The 16,880-nt window shown below is 46.0% G+C and overlaps 1 protein-coding gene and 1 long non-coding RNA gene across 6 annotated transcripts in view; one reads left to right on the top strand and one right to left on the bottom strand.

Moving 5' to 3' along the window:
- PDLIM4 (PDZ and LIM domain 4) overlaps positions 1-16,880 on the top strand; it is a 520,316-nt gene that overhangs the window by 155,113 nt on the left and 348,323 nt on the right. Inside the window, exon 1 of one of the 5 annotated variants that reach the window (XM_063928185.1) lies at positions 86-298. The exons of 3 other annotated variants lie outside the window; for them this stretch is intronic. In XM_063928185.1, coding sequence (XP_063784255.1) covers positions 206-298 — 93 coding nt within the window. In that variant the 5' untranslated portion in view covers positions 86-205. Of the gene's footprint in view, positions 1-85; positions 299-16,880 lie in introns of those variants that run through there. One more of the 5 variants, XM_063928186.1, reaches the window with a different exon arrangement.
- LOC134933178 (uncharacterized) overlaps positions 11,146-16,880 on the bottom strand; it is a 33,412-nt gene continuing 27,677 nt past the window's right edge. Inside the window, exon 4 of the long non-coding RNA XR_010179634.1 lies at positions 11,146-11,328. This is a non-coding gene — a long non-coding RNA (uncharacterized LOC134933178). The remainder of the gene's footprint in view (positions 11,329-16,880) is intronic.

The following is a 16,880-nucleotide window of genomic DNA, read 5'->3' as shown; positions in this document are numbered from 1 at the left end:
CTCCACTGAGTGACTGCCTGAGCCGCTGCACACGTTGCCTAGTAACGGCAGAGTTGGGATCCGCCCCGTGACGTCAGCTGGGATGTGCAGCAGGACCCTGGGCAGGAGGCTGAGCAGCAGAGCACAGTCCGGTGCTGCCTGAGCCGTGCCGGGAGTCACAGTGCGGAGAGCTCTGCCACAGCTGCTGGGATACCTGCATTACACCATGGCGCAGACTGTCACTCTCAGTGGACCCTCACCCTGGGGATTTAGGCTGGTAGGGGGGAAGGACTTCAGCACTCCTCTGACCATCTCTAGGGTAAGTGACCCATTGCAGACACTGTGCTGGGAGAGCGGCGCATCCCTCTCTGATCTCCCCGCTGTAAGGCACACAGATGTGGGCATGGGGTGTTCTGTGCCAGCGAGGGGTTCCGCTGCTGCTGTGCGGTCCCGGGCAGTTACATGGCTGGGTGATTGCACTTTGCTGAGACTTTGTAAAGTAGCATCAGTGACACCCAGGAGGCTTTCCCTTCTGATGTCTGTACATCAATCGCTAATGAGTCCTGGCTCATACATTCTGCTTTTCATCACTTTGATTAGTTTTTATTACAGGTCTCTAGTTTCTGCAGGAATATTCTGCTCTATGAAATGCAGTGAGCAAGTGTGACAGTGCCGGGCACTGAGTGCAGGGAGCAGGGTCTGGATTCTCTAGGCAGGGCATTACTGGTGCTACAAAGAGAATACAAAATAGCAGTCTCCTAAAACATTTACTAATAATACATTAAACAAAAAAGCAAATACAAAAACCAGAAACTCAATATATAGCTCATGACCAAATAATCAGAACATTGAATTAAAGTCAGTAATGTGAATGATGTCAGCATTTCATGGACTTTCTGAGATTTTACAAGTAATATCAGATAATTTCAATTATTTAGAATATAATTGTTATGTTACAATGTGTAGTAAGCAGATACTGTACATATACTACTTTGCTTCAGTTCTCTTGCACTCAGAACCCACCATTTGTTTCTACTTCAGAGACACTCTAGTTCAGTGATGGCTAACCTTGACACTCCAGCTGTTGTTGAACTACACATCTCAGCATGCCCTGCATCAGTTTTAGCATGGCCAAATAGCAAAACTGTAGCAGGGTATGCTGGGATGTGTAGTTCAACAACAGCTGGAGTGTCACGGTTAGCCATCACTGCTCTAGTTCTTCATTCAGTCTGCCAGGGTGTCGTTATAATGCTAGCATCTGGATAATATTGGCATTACCCAATTTTCGAACTTTATCCCCTGTTTAGAAGTTTGTGTTATTTTATGTTGGCATATTTGAATTATTCTTAATTGCTATTTTAGATATTCATTATCTCATGCTGTAGTATGGTTAGGGTCATGCCAGGTCCTTAGGTCTATAATATGTCACAAACACGTAACTTTTCTGTATAGTTGACATCTGTCTTATTTCATGGAGTCCAAGGACATGCCAGTGCCCATGTGTTGCCAGTGTCATCAGCACTGCAAAAATTGAGCATGTACTGGTTATGGAGAATCAGGTGTGCCATATATGATGAGAGTCTGACAGCATAGCTTCCTACCTATCTGGTGAGCCTGACAGCACGGCTTCCCATCTATCTGGTGAGTCTGACAGCACAGCTTCCCATCTATCTGGTGGGTCTGACAGCATGGCTTTCCCTCTATCTGGTGAGTCTGGCAACATGGCTTCCCACGTATCTGGTGAGCCCTATCTGGTGAGTTTGATGTCAAGGGTTCCTACCTATATGGTGAGGCTGGCAGCGACTAGCATGAACAAAAAAATCCAGGATGAAAAAGAAACATTGCTATGAAGAAACAGTGGGCGCACAATAGTGATTCTCATTTATAAAACTACTTCTTTGAAGAAAACATGGTAGTACTCACATAAAAAGATGTGATATAGGTCATATCACAATACACGCATGATTTACAGAATGCTCCATTCCCCAGGCTGCAATGCCAGTACCTGGAAGTCTCCAGCGTTCCAAGCTTTGTTTTTTGACAAATTACATCACCACGTCCTGATCTCTTCAAATCCTTCCCAAATGCGTTTCGTCCTGATTGGACTTCGTCAGTGGGTGTGCTGTTTTTTCAGACATTTATATGGTTATATATGGATTTTGCACAGAAGGAAATAGTTTTGTTGGAAAGAAAGATGTACAGTTTTCCCGGAATTAAAATTTGGAGCCTTTTCTGTGATGCTGCTGAATCTTGTTTGCCTTACATGTGTTGTAATAATACGGATCAACAGTCCCATTGCCAAATGGCCTAATATAGTTCTGTCCTAGTAATCACCTGGGGACCATTACTACACATATCACATCTTGCTTGTGGTCCATGCCTTTTAGGGCTCATCTTGTCAGCAGGCTGTTAGTTAGGCCACCCTAACTCCTTGTATAATTGTGTTCACTGCAGATGCCGCTACAAGGATGTGTTCACATTGGGACTGATTACAGGTTGTTAGCAAATCAAAAAACAAATACAAGTATATTTGTATCTGGAATAAACCATGTTGCAATTCAGGGGGTGCAAACACATTATATATGTATATTATTTATTTATTTATTTGCATGCAGGGCACATACTGGCTGCTTTTGCATGTAACCTGTGTAATTCATGTGTCCCGCACTAAGATATTATGTATGCATTTACATCTACTAGTTCCACCACTGAAAACCTCACATTCCAGACACATTTTTAATAATCATAGAAGTATTTAATCTACAGTTTTTTCTATTCTTTATTATTATTAGTGTTCCGGTAATCTTAAAAATGTTTTTTTTTTGTTTTTTTGCCCATAGACTTTATATTGTAGTCAATAGTTTAGTGCAGTCTTATTCTACCATCTGTTTGGCAGTCCAAGCATGTCTAGAGCAGTGGTGTCACAGTATGGCTAAGTGGAATCCGGTCTCTAGGTCGACCACACTTAGGTCGACACTGTCTAGGTCGACCACTATTGGTCGACAGTATGTAGGTCGACATGGTTTCTAGGTTGACTGGGACTCTAGGGCGACATGACAAAAGGTCGACATGAGTTTGACATTTTTTTTTCCTTTTTTGAACTTTTTCATACTTTATGATCCACGTGGACTACAATTGGGAATGGTAACCTGCACCAAGAGCAGCGGTAACTGAACGAGGCACCTTGCCCGAAGTGCGAGGGGACACAGTGCAGTAATTGGGCTTCCCAGTCACAGTGTATGGAGAAAACGACCCCCAAAAAAGTTAACTAATGTCGACCTTATGTCATGTCGCCCTAGAACATGTCGACCAAGAACATGTCGACCAAGAGTCCCTGTCGACCTACAAACCATGTCGACCTACTTACTGTCGACCAATAGTGGTCAACCTAGACACTGTCGACCTAAGTGTGATCGACTCTACATACCACACCCGGCTAAGCCTACCTTACCGTGTAGCACCATTGCTTTTTCTCAATTGCCTGAAAACCTGTATGTCCTAATACTAATTGTGACTGCTGCCTTTCTTCATAAATCATAAGGCTGCATGACCGTGACGCTTGTCACACGCAAGAAGAAACTCCATAGTCCAATGTTTTGGTCACCATTTTCCAGATCCCACCCAAAAAAAGGAGTGTCAGCTACTTGTGTTTCACAAGGATGGAACGGAACAAAAGCCACATTATGTCTCTGTTGACTTTAGTAATCTGTTTGGTCACAGGTGCAAATCAATTCCAGCAAATATGTACTCATCAGTTTAGTTTCAGTTTTATTACAGCTCATTTTTATGTTTACAATCTCTGACTTCCACAAATCTGATTTAAAAAAAATACCTAAAACTAGAAAAAGATTTCTGCTCTTTTCCTGGTTTTAGGTTTTGTTTGCTTTTTATCAAATTTGTGGAAATAAATATAAGGATTATAAACCATAAAACTGGATGAAGGTGAAGGTGGAGCGAGAGGTGTAAATATTATATAAGGCTGGGAAGGGAGGTACAGTACTAACAGAAGGAAATTATTTAAAAATAGAGGGGGGAGATAAGGGGGGTATTAATTCTAAAGTATCAGGATCAATTTCAAATACGAGAAATCTGTCTTTAAAAATATAACAATAATGTAAGCTTGACTGAAATCAATAATGTTTCACGTTTCAACATAATGCCCTATATATCCTGCTATCACTGCTACCATTGGGTCCCAAGCTTGTGAATGTTTGAGCGCAATGTAGAGCAACTAGTGTAACCCTAGTTTCATGTCAGGGGAGGATCTCTATGGCCGGTATTCAATTAGTTCTGATAATGTATCTCCCAAAAAAAGGGACATTATCAGGCTATTCAATTAATGCCCATTTTTGCAGGAGATAAGTAAGCTCCCAAGAGCAGAGCCTTCTCTTATCAGTGAAAAAAGAAACAGAGAATGACCTGGGTCCTATTAGTTACCCAAATACCTGCTGCTTTTTAACGGGTATACTGAACCCATAAAAGAGAAGACATTTTTGTAAGAAGTGATAAAAAGGCTGACATGAGGCAAAAAAGTTTTCTCTATCGTCCTAGTGGATGCTGGGGTTCCTGAAAGGACCATGGGGAATAGCGGCTCCGCAGGAGACAGGGCACAAAAAGTAAAGCTTTAGGATCAGGTGGTGTGCACTGGCTCCTCCCCCTATGACCCTCCTCCAAGCCAGTTAGATTTTTGTGCCCGGCCGAGAAGGGTGCAATCTAGGTGGCTCTCCTAAAGAGCTGCTTAGGAAAGTTTAGCTTAGGTTTTTTATTTTACAGTGAGTCCTGCTGGCAACAGGATCACTGCAACGAGGGACTTAGGGGAGAAGAAGTGAACTCACCTGCGTGCAGGATGGATTGGCTTCTTGGCTACTGGACATCAGCTCCAGAGGGACGATCACAGGTACAGCCTGGATGGTCACCGGAGCCTTGCCGCCGGCCCCCTTGCAGATGCTGAAGTAAGAAGAGGTCCAGAATCGGCGGCAGAAGACTCCTCAGTCTTCTAAAGGTAGCGCACAGCACTGCAGCTGTGCGCCATTTTCCTCTCAGCACACTTCACACGGCAGTCACTGAGGGTGCAGGGCGCTGGGAGGGGGGCGCCCTGGGAGGCAAATGAATACCTATTTTGGCTAAAAATACCTCACATATAGCCTCCGGAGGCTATATGGAGATATTTAACCCCTGCCAGAATCCGTTAAGAGCGGGAGACGAGGCCGCCGAAAAAGGGGCGGGGCCTATCTCCTCAGCACACAGCGCCATTTTCCCTCACAGAAAGGCTGGAGGGAAGGCTCCCAGGCTCTCCCCTGCACTGCACTACAGAAACAGGGTTAAAACAGAGAGGGGGGGCACTAATTTGGCGATATGCTTATATATATATTAAGATGCTATAAGGGAAAACACTTATATAAGGTTGTCCCTATATAATTATAGCGTTTTTGGTGTGTGCTGGCAAACTCTCCCTCTGTCTCTCCAAAGGGCTAGTGGGTCCTGTCCTCTATCAGAGCATTCCCTGTGTGTGTGCTGTGTGTCGGTACGTGTGTGTCGACAGGTAGGAGGACGATGTTGGTGAGGAGGCGGAGCAATTGCCTGTAATGGTGATGTCACTCTCTAGGGAGTCGACACCGGAATGGATGGCTTATTTAGGAAATTACGTGATAATGTCAACACGCTGCAAAGTCGGTTGACGACATGAGACGGCCGACAAACAATTAGTACGGTCCAGACGTCTCAAAAACACCGTCAAGGGTTTTAAAACGCCCGTTTACTTTAGTCGGTCGACACAGACACAGACAGGGACACTGAATCCAGTGTCGACGGTGAATAAACAAACGTATTCCTTATTAGGGCCACACGTTAAAGGCAATGAAGGAGGTGTTACGTATTTCTGATACTACAAGTACCACAAAAGAGGGTATTATGTGGGATGTGAAAAAACTACCATAGTTTTTCCTGAATCAGATAAATTAAATAAAGTGTGTGATGATGCGTGGGTTCCCCCCGATAGAAAATTATGGGCGGTATACCCTTTCCCGCCAGAAGTTAGGGCGCGTTGGGAAACACCCCTTAAGGTGGATAAGGCGCTCACACGCTTATCAAAATAAGTGGCGGTACCGTCTATAGATAGGGCCGTCCTCAAGGACCAGCTGACAAGGCTGGAAAATATAATAAAAAGTATATACACACATACTGGTGTTATACTGCGGCCAGCGATCGCCTCAGCCTGGATGTGCAGAGCTAGGGTGGCTTGGTCGGATTCCCTGACTGAAAATATTGATACCCTTGACAGGGACAGTATTTTATTGACTATAGAGCATTTCTATATATGCGAGATGCACAGAGGGATATTTGCACTCTGGCATCATGAATAAACGCGATGTCCATAACTGCCAGAAGATGTTATGGACACGACAGTGGTCAGGTGATGCAGATTCCAAACGGCACAGTATGGCCGTATAAAGGAAGAGGACTTGTTTGGGGTCGGTCCATCGGACCTGGTGGTCACGGCAACTGCTGGAAAATCCACCGTTTTTTACCCTAAGTCACATCTCTGCAGAAAAAGACACCGTCTTTTCAGCCTCAGTCCTCTCGTCCCTATAAGATCATATCTGCCCAGGGATAGAGGAAAGGGAAGAAGACTGCAGCAGGCAGCCCATTCCCAGGAACAGAAGCGTTCCACCGCGTCTGACAAGTTCTCAGCATGGCGCTGAGACCGTACAGGACCCCTGGATCCTACAAGTAGTATCCCGGGGGTACAGATGGGAATGTCGAGACGTTTCCCCTTCGCAGGCTCCTGAAGTCTGCTTTACCAAGTCTCCCTCCGACAAGGAGGTAGTATGGGAAAAAATTCACAAGCTGTATTCCCAGCAGGTGATAATTAAATTACCCCTCCTACTACAGAAAAGGGGTATTATTCCACACTATATTGTGGTACTGAAGCCAGAAGGCTAGGTGAGACTTATTCTAAAAAATTTTTTTGAACACTTACAAAGGTTCAAATTAAGATGAAGTCACTCAGAGCAGTGATAACGAACCAGGAAGAAGGGGACTATATAGTGTCCCGGGACATCAGGGATGCTTACCTCTATGTCCCAAATTTGCCCTTCTCACTAAGGGTACCTCAGGTTCGTGGTGCAGAACTGTCACTATCAGTTTCAGACGCGGCCGTTTGGATTGTCCACGGCACCCCGGGGTCTTTACCAAGGTAATGGCCGAATTGATGATTCTTCTTCGAAGAAAAGGCGTCTTAATTATCCCTTACTTGGACGATCTCCTGATAGGGGCATAGTCCAGGGAACAGTTGGAGGTCGGAGTAGCACTATCTCGGATACTGCTACAATCAGCACGGGTGGATTCTAAATATTCCAAAATCGCAGCTGATCCCGACGACACGTCTGCTGTGCCTAGGGATGATTCTGGACACAGTCCAGAAAAAGGTGTTTCTCCCGGAAGAGAAAGCCAGGGAGTTATCCGAGCAAGTCAGGAACCTCCTAAAAACAGTGCATCATTGCACAAGGGTCCTGGTAAAAATGGTGGCTTCCTACGAAGCAATTCCATTCGGCAGATTTCACGTAAGAACTTTTCAGTGGGATCTGCTGGACAAATGGTCCGGATCGCATCTTCAGATGCATCAGCGGATAACCCAATATCCAAGGACAAGGGTGTCTCTCCTGTGGTGGTTATAGAGTGCTCATCTTCTAGAGGGCCGCAGATTCGGCATTCAGGATTGGATGCTGGTAACCACGGAGCCCAGCCTGAGAGGCTGGGGAGCAGTCACACAGGGGAAAAATTTCCAGGGAGTGTGATCAAGTATGGAGACTTTTCTCCACATAAATATACTGGAGCTAAGGGTAAATTTATAATGCTCTAAGCTTAGCAAGACCTCTGCTTCAAGGTCAGCCGGTATTGATCCAGTGGGAAAAAAACATCACGGCAGTCGCCCACGTAAACAGACAGGGCGACACAAGAAGCAGGAGGGCAATGGCAGAAACTGCAAGGACTTTTCGCTGGGCGGAAAATCATGTGATAACACTGTCAGCAGTTTTTCATCCCGGGAATGGAAACTGGGAAGCAGACTTCCTCAGCACGACCTCCACCCGGGAGAGTGGAAACTTCATTGAGAAGTTTTTTCCACATGATTGTAAACCGTTGGGAAATACCAAAGGTGGACATGATGGCGTCCCGTCCAAAAAAAAAAAAAAAAAAAAAAAAAAACGGGACAGGTATTGCGCCAGGTCAAGAGACCCTCAGGCAATAGATGTGGACGTTCTGGTAACACCGTGGGTGTACCAGTCGGTGTATGTGTTCCCTCCTCTGCTTCTCATACCTAAGGTGCTGAGAATTATAAGACGTAGAGGAGTAAGAACTATACTCATGGCTCCGGATTGGCCAAGAAGGACTTGGTACCCGGAACTTCAAGAGATGCTTACAGAGGTCTTATGGCCTCTGCCGCTAAGAAGGGACTTGCTTCAGCAAGTACCATGTCTGTTCCAAGACTTACCGCAGCTGCGTTTGTCGGCATGGCGATGGAAAGCCGTATCCTAAGGGAAAAAAAGGCATTCCGGAAGAGGTCATTCCTACCCTGGTCAAAGCCAGAAAGGAGGTGACCGCACAACATTATCACCACGTGTGGCGAAAATATGTTGCGTGGTGTGAGGCCAGGAAGGCCCCACAAAGAAATTTCAACTCGGTCGTTTCCTGCATTTCCTGCAAACAGGAGTGTCTATGGGCCTCAAATTGGGGTCCATTAAGGTTCAAATTCGGCCCTGTAAATTTTCTTCCAGAAAGAATTGGCTTCAGTTCCTGAAGTCCAGAAGTTTGTCAAGGGAGTATTGCATATACAAACCCCTTTTTTTTGTGCCTCCAGTGGCACTGTGGGATCTCAACGTAGTTCTGGGATTCCTCAAATCACATTGGTTTAAAACCAGTCAAATATGTGGATTTGAAGCATCTCACATAAAAAGTGACCATGCTCTTGGCCCTGGCCTGGACCAGGCGAGTGTCAAATTGGTGGTTTTTTCTCAAAAAAGCCCATATCTGTTTGTCCATTCGGACAGGGCAGAGCTGCGGACTCGTCCCCAGTTCTCTCCCTAAGGTGGTGTCAGTGTTTCACCTGAACCAGCTTATTGTGGTGCCTTGCACCTACTAGGGACTTGGAGGACTCCAAGTTGCTAGAAGTTGTCAGGGCCCTGAAAATATGTTCAAGGACAGCTGGAGTCAGAAAATCTGACTCGCTGTTTATACTGTATGCACCCAACAAGTTAGGTGCGCCTGCTTCTAAGCAGTCGATTGCTCGTTGGATTTGTAACACAATTCAACTTGCACATTCTGAGGCAGGCCTGCCACAGTCTAAATCGGTTAAGGCCCATTCCACAAGGAAGGTGGGCTCATCTTGGGCGGCTGCCCGAGAGGTCTCGGCATTACAACTCTGCCGAGCAGCTACGTGGTCAGGGGAGAACACGTTTGTAAAATTCTACAAATTTGATATCCTGGCAAAAGAGGACCTGGAGTTCTCTCATTCGGTGCTGCAGAGTCATCCGCACTCTCCCGCCCGTTTGGGAGCTTTGGTATAATCCCCATGGTCCTTTCAGGAACCCCAGCATCCACTAGGACGATAGAGAAAATAAGAATTTACTTACCGATAATTCTATTTCTCGGAGTCCGTAGTGGATGCTGGGCGCCCATCCCAAGTGCGGATTATCTGCAATACTTGTACATAGTTACAAAAATCGGGTTATTATTGTTGTGAGCCATCTTTTCAGAGGCTCCGCTGTTATCATACTGTTAACTGGGTTTAGATCACAAGTTGTACGGTGTGATTGGTGTGGCTGGTATGAGTCTTACCCGGGATTCAAAATTCCTCCCTTATTGTGTACGCTCGTCCGGGCACAGTACCTAACTGGCTTGGAGGAGGGTCATAGGGGGAGGAGCCAGTGCACACCACCTGATCCTAAAGCTTTACTTTTTGTGCCCTGTCTCCTGCGGAGCCGCTATTCCCCATGGTCCTTTCAGGAACCCCAGCATCCACTACGGACTCCGAGAAATAGAATTATCGGTAAGTAAATTCTTATTTTTGCTTTTATTTTTTTAAAAAGACAAGTGTCTAAACATAAAAATCTAACTATTTCACAATCTGCATATGAGCATTAGTCGCCTTTTCCTTCTCTTACTTACACTATCTTATACTCCATACTCCCTGTGATGGCGCCTAACCCCTGGTTTTCCGTACTTATCCTATGTTGTCCTGAACTGTAAGGCTGCAGCCACACATAGCGGCCAAGCAAGGAGACTGCACATGGGCGCTGTGCAGGCGCCCACACATGTACGGCAGCCCTGACGCCGCCGGCTCCAACCGGGCCGGATGGCAGGATGATGGGATTTCAGAGTGAACACATACATTTCAATGTATGGGTTCACACAGTGCAGCTGTGCCGCACTAAAATTCCATGTGCCACTGGCCGGATACTGTTCTGCGGGATCCCACAGAACAGGATCCGTCTGAACACAAAACCCCCCTCCCGGCCAAGTGGGTCCCATTCAGTGGGACCCACTTGACCGCTATGTGTGGCCCCAGCCTTAGCGCTGTTTTCTTATTTTGCTCATTTGTTTATGTACTCTGTAATAGGCGCTGTGAATCCCTTCTGGCGCCATATAAAGGATACATTTATTAATAATAATAATAATAATAATATAGTATCTAAACCCATGTGTTATCATGGAAAAAAAGGGTCTCTTATCAGGGATTATGTTTTGCGTGCCTGAGGCACTTGAAGCATAATCCCAAATAAGTGCCCATTATCGGGGCTAATTGAATATCCCCGGCGAGTTACTGTGAGCATGATCATAGAACTGGTTCCGCGCATGCACAGATTGCACACCATTAGATTAGTACATAAACTAATCCGAATCAGACCATTAAATCAATCAGATCACTATGTACGCTTACCACTCACCTCTGAATAACCCACAGTTCACTCTACTTGCCGACGGAACACTTATTCTGTGTGTGAGCGACTCGTTGTGCCCGTGTTACACTCATATAGCTGCAGTAGAGATGCAGCTGAGATGTGTACTCCTCCATGTGCACTTACTAAGAATGATAAAATCCTTCTTATGTTCAGCTCTGCCCGATGTGTTCTTATTGTTACATTATAGGAATACAAACATTCTTGGTGTAACAAATGTAGTGCAGTAGATGCAAGTAGTTTAATTAGGCAGGACATCTAATTATTGAAAGTACAGAAAGCTGACTGCTGCTCCCCGCGGACATCTGCAACCAATTACTGCACTTCCAGGCTTCATTGGTGTTCTGAAACGGTCCCCTCCTCAAAGTACACTTGCTGTGTTATTACAGAAACTCTAGAAGAAGAGGTCACGCACATGGGCAGAGGTTAGCAGTTGTAGGGTTAATAGCAATACTTTTACACAGAGAACAAAGGATTTATGGAACAGTATCCTAGTAGATAGAAAGTCAAATAAATTACAGTATTTGTACTAAACTGAGATTGAGACAGATACATAAGAAGCGTTGATGCTTAAGGAATGTTGTTACTGGATTGTTATTTATTTTGAAAACAATACAAAGTATGATCAACAACAAAAGATTTCTTGCGTATAAGAACATGCTTCATTCACTGTGTGCATCCCACCCTGCAGCTTTTGCTACACGCATTGCTTTTCCTTGTACTTTGTGGGCTAAATGTAGGCCTACTACATTTAAAATGGCTATACTACTGAATAGGTTTACATATATACAAAGTCACAGAGGAAGCACAACGGAACATGAAGAAAGCTGCAGCCGCTGCATTGTAGCACTTCGTATACAGAGTCAGACTCAGTTGCACACAGATATACAAGTGTTGCACACTAAATTAATCAGTGCAGCCTCGTTAAGCGGTTTTATTGCATCCAGTCGTTTTATTTATGTGACTAAAATGCGTATTCAAGCAATAAAGATGCTTGCCACAGTCCGAGACGCATGACACCTGATTTGCTGAGAAGGGCTGAGGACACATCTGTATGTCAGATATTAACTATGTATAAATGTACAGGAGAAAGCAGACAAAAGCCAATCAGACAGATCCATGCTAGAGGGAAGGGGATTTCCACATTCCAGATGGTCAGATAGAACCATAGTCTCACCACTGTTCCCCAGTGACAGAAGATTATGGCCAAAACAAATCAATCTGGGAGAACACAGGTTTTACATAACAATGAGACTGGAATGTTAATCACATTTTCCCCTCCTTGTAAGGCTTCACAAACTTTCACTTACCAAGCAAAGTGATTGTGAGAAATGAAGAAAAGCTGGATGGTTTCCTCTCCGTTCAGGACAAATAACTGCAGTACTGTCTGCGCCTGGGTTTTACCAGATCAGCCATATTAAACCACACACCAATACATGCAGTATAGCTGTGTTGGGTGCACACTTGTAATTGGAGTCACTATAGTCAGCCTCCATGCATGGGCACTGCAGGTGACTATCAAAATGAAGGAAACATCCACATAAAGTAAATAAGTAAATCCACTTTTTGACAACAGTATATGGCCATACTTGTCTGCCTGTCCTATTTATTTAATTATTTAAAGCCATCGATGGCAGAGCTGTAGATGGACAACTCTAGAGCCAGGATTGATGATCGCAACATCCACTGGGTGGAGCATTTACATTACAACATCAAACCCCATCGACCCCAGTAACAACAACAAAGAATGGGAGTGATGACACCATTTGCATCACTCCTGATGCTGCACAAGGCTGGTTTGACTCTGTTGAGATGTGTGGGACATGAGGACATGGAGCAGGTAAGTACTTTCCCAGAAAATGGCCTTCTCTCTAGAAAATCTGGAATCCTCCAAGACATTCCTGGACGGAGACAGCTATGTAGCTTAATAGTAAAAAAAAACTAACTAGAATCTTTATACTATCTAAATATGCCTACTGTGCTCTCATTCACATTGAGTGGCAGGTGCTTACACTGAATGACTGAAACACACTGAATGGAGTGACGTCCATTCCAACATCATCATGGTCACTATATGAAACAGCTGAAAATGAAGCTGTATCTGTCACTGTGACAACCACTCCTCTCTCTAAGTCACTGATGTTCATTCCTCACACCCTATACAGGGCAGCTGAGTTTTTTGCGTAATCCCACTATGATGGGCAGGGCTTGAACATGTGATTTGTGCCATGGCCTCACCTCTGCTGACTCATTGTACTGCAAGGCATCTGGTCATGGTGACAACCCCTTTCCTGAACGTCCCTCCTGGTGATGTTATATGAGGAAAACACTAAGGGGCCCATTTATCAAAAAATATTTGCAACTTATTTCTTAAAAACACCTGTTTTCAGGGGGGTACCAGAAATATTTAGTATCACATAAAATAAATGAAAGAGGATATCTGCTACGGTCCCCTCAATACCCGACTGCAGCCACAATCCCCATTGGTTTCTATGGGGGATGCAATTCTGCCATATTTACCAAGCTCCGGAATGTGAAGCATTCCCGAGACAGCCCCACGTAGCTAACGCTAGCTAAAGGTAATGTTAGCCTGCTGTAGCCCTTGGGCTGCTCTCCGCATGAATCACCAGGAGAGGGTTCACCCAGAGGAACCCTCCCGGGGAATGGCCGCCTCACATGTGTGGTCAACAGGATTGCTCACGCGCAGGAGTCCCAGCACTGAAGCGGGCACATTGCAGGGACAGGCTCCTTTCTGAGGTCCTGTCCCTGATGTTGCCACTTTATACATCTGGCCGATCTATGGGCATCCTGGTGGACATACCCTGTAGATATTATGTTACGTGTAAATACAATGCCGTAGTGCTATTGATGAATACAGTTTCCAACAATAATAGTGATCAATTCATGTTGGGAATATGTGCTACCAGAAGAACATAAGGGAACGATAGACTAGATGTAGTTTTGCAAACAAGATGGGGGTGATTTATACGTAGATCTTAGCAGATTTATGTTCACTTATCATAAAACAATAAGGGTAATTGAAAATACAAGTTGTTGTTTTGTTTATATAAGCCTGGTGTTGGAATTAAATACAAGTCCACAAAACTTTCAGTTTTTGTAACTCAACCCCAAAAGTGAAGACTGGTAGCTATCATAGTTGCTTACTTATCATACCTGCCATCTGGGAAATGGGTAGGACTGTTAATGACGATCTGGCTGTGACCTGATGATGCAGTGTCACTCATGCTGCTTTCACATCGCAAACCCTGCTTTTAAAACGTTTCTTAAAACGGGTCTGAGCAGTTAAACCCCCTTCACATCGCATGTTGTAACCAGTATATTACCCTTTCATTACCGTTTTGGTACCTTTCACAATGAACCTGTTTCACCCATAGAAAATGGGTGCAGTATGGTATGCCGGCGCTCGGGCTCCCGGCGAACAGCATACCGGCGCCGGGAGCCCAACCGCCGGCATACCGACAGCGTGGCGAGCGCAAAGGAGCCCCTTACGGGCTCGCTGCGCTCGCCACGCTACGGGCACGGTGGCACACTATTTTATTCTCCCTCCAGGGGGGTCGTGGACCCCCATGAGGGAGAATATTTGTCGGTATGCTGGGTGTCGGGATTCCGGCGCCGGTATACTGTGCGCCGGGATCCCGACATTCGGCATACAGAAGACCACCCATAGAAAACAGTGGTTGTCATTGTAAATGGACTTTTCTGGCCCACACATTCAGGTCTGTTTCTAGCCAATTTGGCTCCCAGTGCGAGATTTAAAAATGCGCCCCCCCCCCCCCCCCCCCATTGACATAAAAATAATGCCCCCCCCCCATAGATATAAAGCTAACTAATTTGCGCACGCCGATGGCGCGCGCTCCCGGTAAGGGTGTGTGGCCTCGTTAAAATGGGTGTGGCTTCGCTGCAATGGGCGTAGCCCCGACTGAAAAGACTACCTTACGGCAGGCAAGAGTCCCCATTTTACACATTGCGGCAGGCAAGAGTCCCCATTTTACACATTGCGGCAGGCAAGAGTCCCCATTTTACACATTACGGCAGGCAAGAAACCCCATTTTACACATTACGGCAGGCAAGAGACCCCATTTTACATATTACGGCAGGCAAGAGACCCCATTTTACACATTACGGCAGGCAAGAGACCCCATTTTACATATTACGGCAGGCAAGAGACCCCATTTTACACATTACGGCAGGCAAGAGTCCCAATTTTACACATTACAGCAGGCAAAAGTCCCCATTTTACACATTATAGCAGGAAAGAGTCCCCATTTTACACATTATAGCAGGCAGAGTCCCCAATTTACACATTATAGCAGGCAAGAGTCCCCATTTTACACATTATAGCAGGCAGAGTCCCCTTCTACAAAGAGAGAGAGAGAAAAAAAAGAGAGAGGGTGTTACACTTACGTTTGCAGCGGCATCCGCCGGCCAGAGGTCCTTTTCCATCCCGCTTCCCGCTCTTCGGCACGCCTCTCCCTCCTCTTGGCTTGCCCGCCTTGTCCTGGCTCCCCTTCCTCCCCGTCATCAGTACTCTGCTCGGGGGCGGAGTTTCATGTAATGACGCGTTTGCGTCGTGACGTCACGATGCAAATGCGTCATTACATGAAACGCCGCCCCCCAAGCGAAGTAGTAATGATGGGGAAGAGCACAAACTGAGCCACCAAGAGCCGAGGCGGGCGCCCCGTGCGAATGCACGTCTCGCCCGCCACAAGAAACAGCTCTTTTACACACACACACACACACACACACACACACACACACACACACCCAAGAGCGACAGATGGAGAGAGAGAGCCATGAGGAGAGAGATGGGAGCATTGGGAGAGGGACAAAAAAGGAGGCAAGGGGAGAGATAGGCATTGGGAGGGAGAGAGAGGAGGGCAAGGGGAGTGAGAGAGTGTGGGGGCATGGGGGGAGAGAGAGTCATGGGGAGAGAGAGGGCTGCGTGGAGAGAGAGGGAGAGAGGCATCAGCCAGTTCGTAGTGTCCCTGCACTGTCAGCACTGTCTCCCTGGACTACATTTCCCATGATGCACACACAATGTAGTCCACAAACCACACAGTGGAATACAGTGAGTGCTCGCCTCACCGGAAGGTACTGCGTGACACATATGCCGAGCACTCTGCTCGCGGGGGCGGAGTTTCGCGCAATGACGCGGTTGCGTCATGACGTCACGACGCAACCGCGTCATTGCGCGAAACTCCGCCCCCCCTGAGCGGAGTACTCGGGAGGAGGGGAAAGTAGGGAGCCAGAGAGCCAGAGAAGTGCCGCGGCGAGCGCCCCGTGCGATTGCACGGCTCGCACGCCGCAAGAAACGGCACTGCACACATTATTAATAATTATTAATTAATTATTAATCATTTGGCTAGTCGTACGATGGAACCCAGCAGCTTCAAGCATCTTTACCATGTTTTTGTAGATTACTGCATCCTTCACTGTCACAGTGATTTGTCTACATATTTCTTCATCCCCTCTGATCCTAAGCAGCTCCCTAACCTCCTCATCACTCCAATTTGCCATTTTAAACTGTATTCTGTATAATCAAATGCTTCTTCACTCTCGTGTGTTTCCTCCAGTTTATTTCCTGCTTCTGCCTGGTGACATCATGCATGGAGACAGCCTATCACCTTCTGTGGCTTGGAAATACCGTTTCTGAGCCTTTCACACTGCACAATGAAATGGGTCTGAACCGGGTAGGACCCTGCTTTTTAACCGTTTCAAAATACCGGTATCTTGAAAATGGTAAATTCAAGGTGGCCCATTCACAACGCAGCTAGAACTGTTTTGGAAGGCTTAAAAAATCGTCAATTTACCGGGTTAAAGCTGCGGTGTGAAAGGGGTATCAGGTGGCCATGGCTTAATGATGTGATGCACATATTCATTGCACTCCAGTGTCTACCTTTGCAGCAAGTGCTTGCTCTTTTGGCA

This window comes from Pseudophryne corroboree, chromosome 6, assembly GCF_028390025.1.
Source record: "Pseudophryne corroboree isolate aPseCor3 chromosome 6, aPseCor3.hap2, whole genome shotgun sequence".
NCBI classification, from domain to species: domain Eukaryota; kingdom Metazoa; phylum Chordata; class Amphibia; order Anura; family Myobatrachidae; genus Pseudophryne; species Pseudophryne corroboree.
Note: the sequence above shows the minus strand (reverse complement) of the source record. Positions and strands in the feature narration are given on the sequence as shown.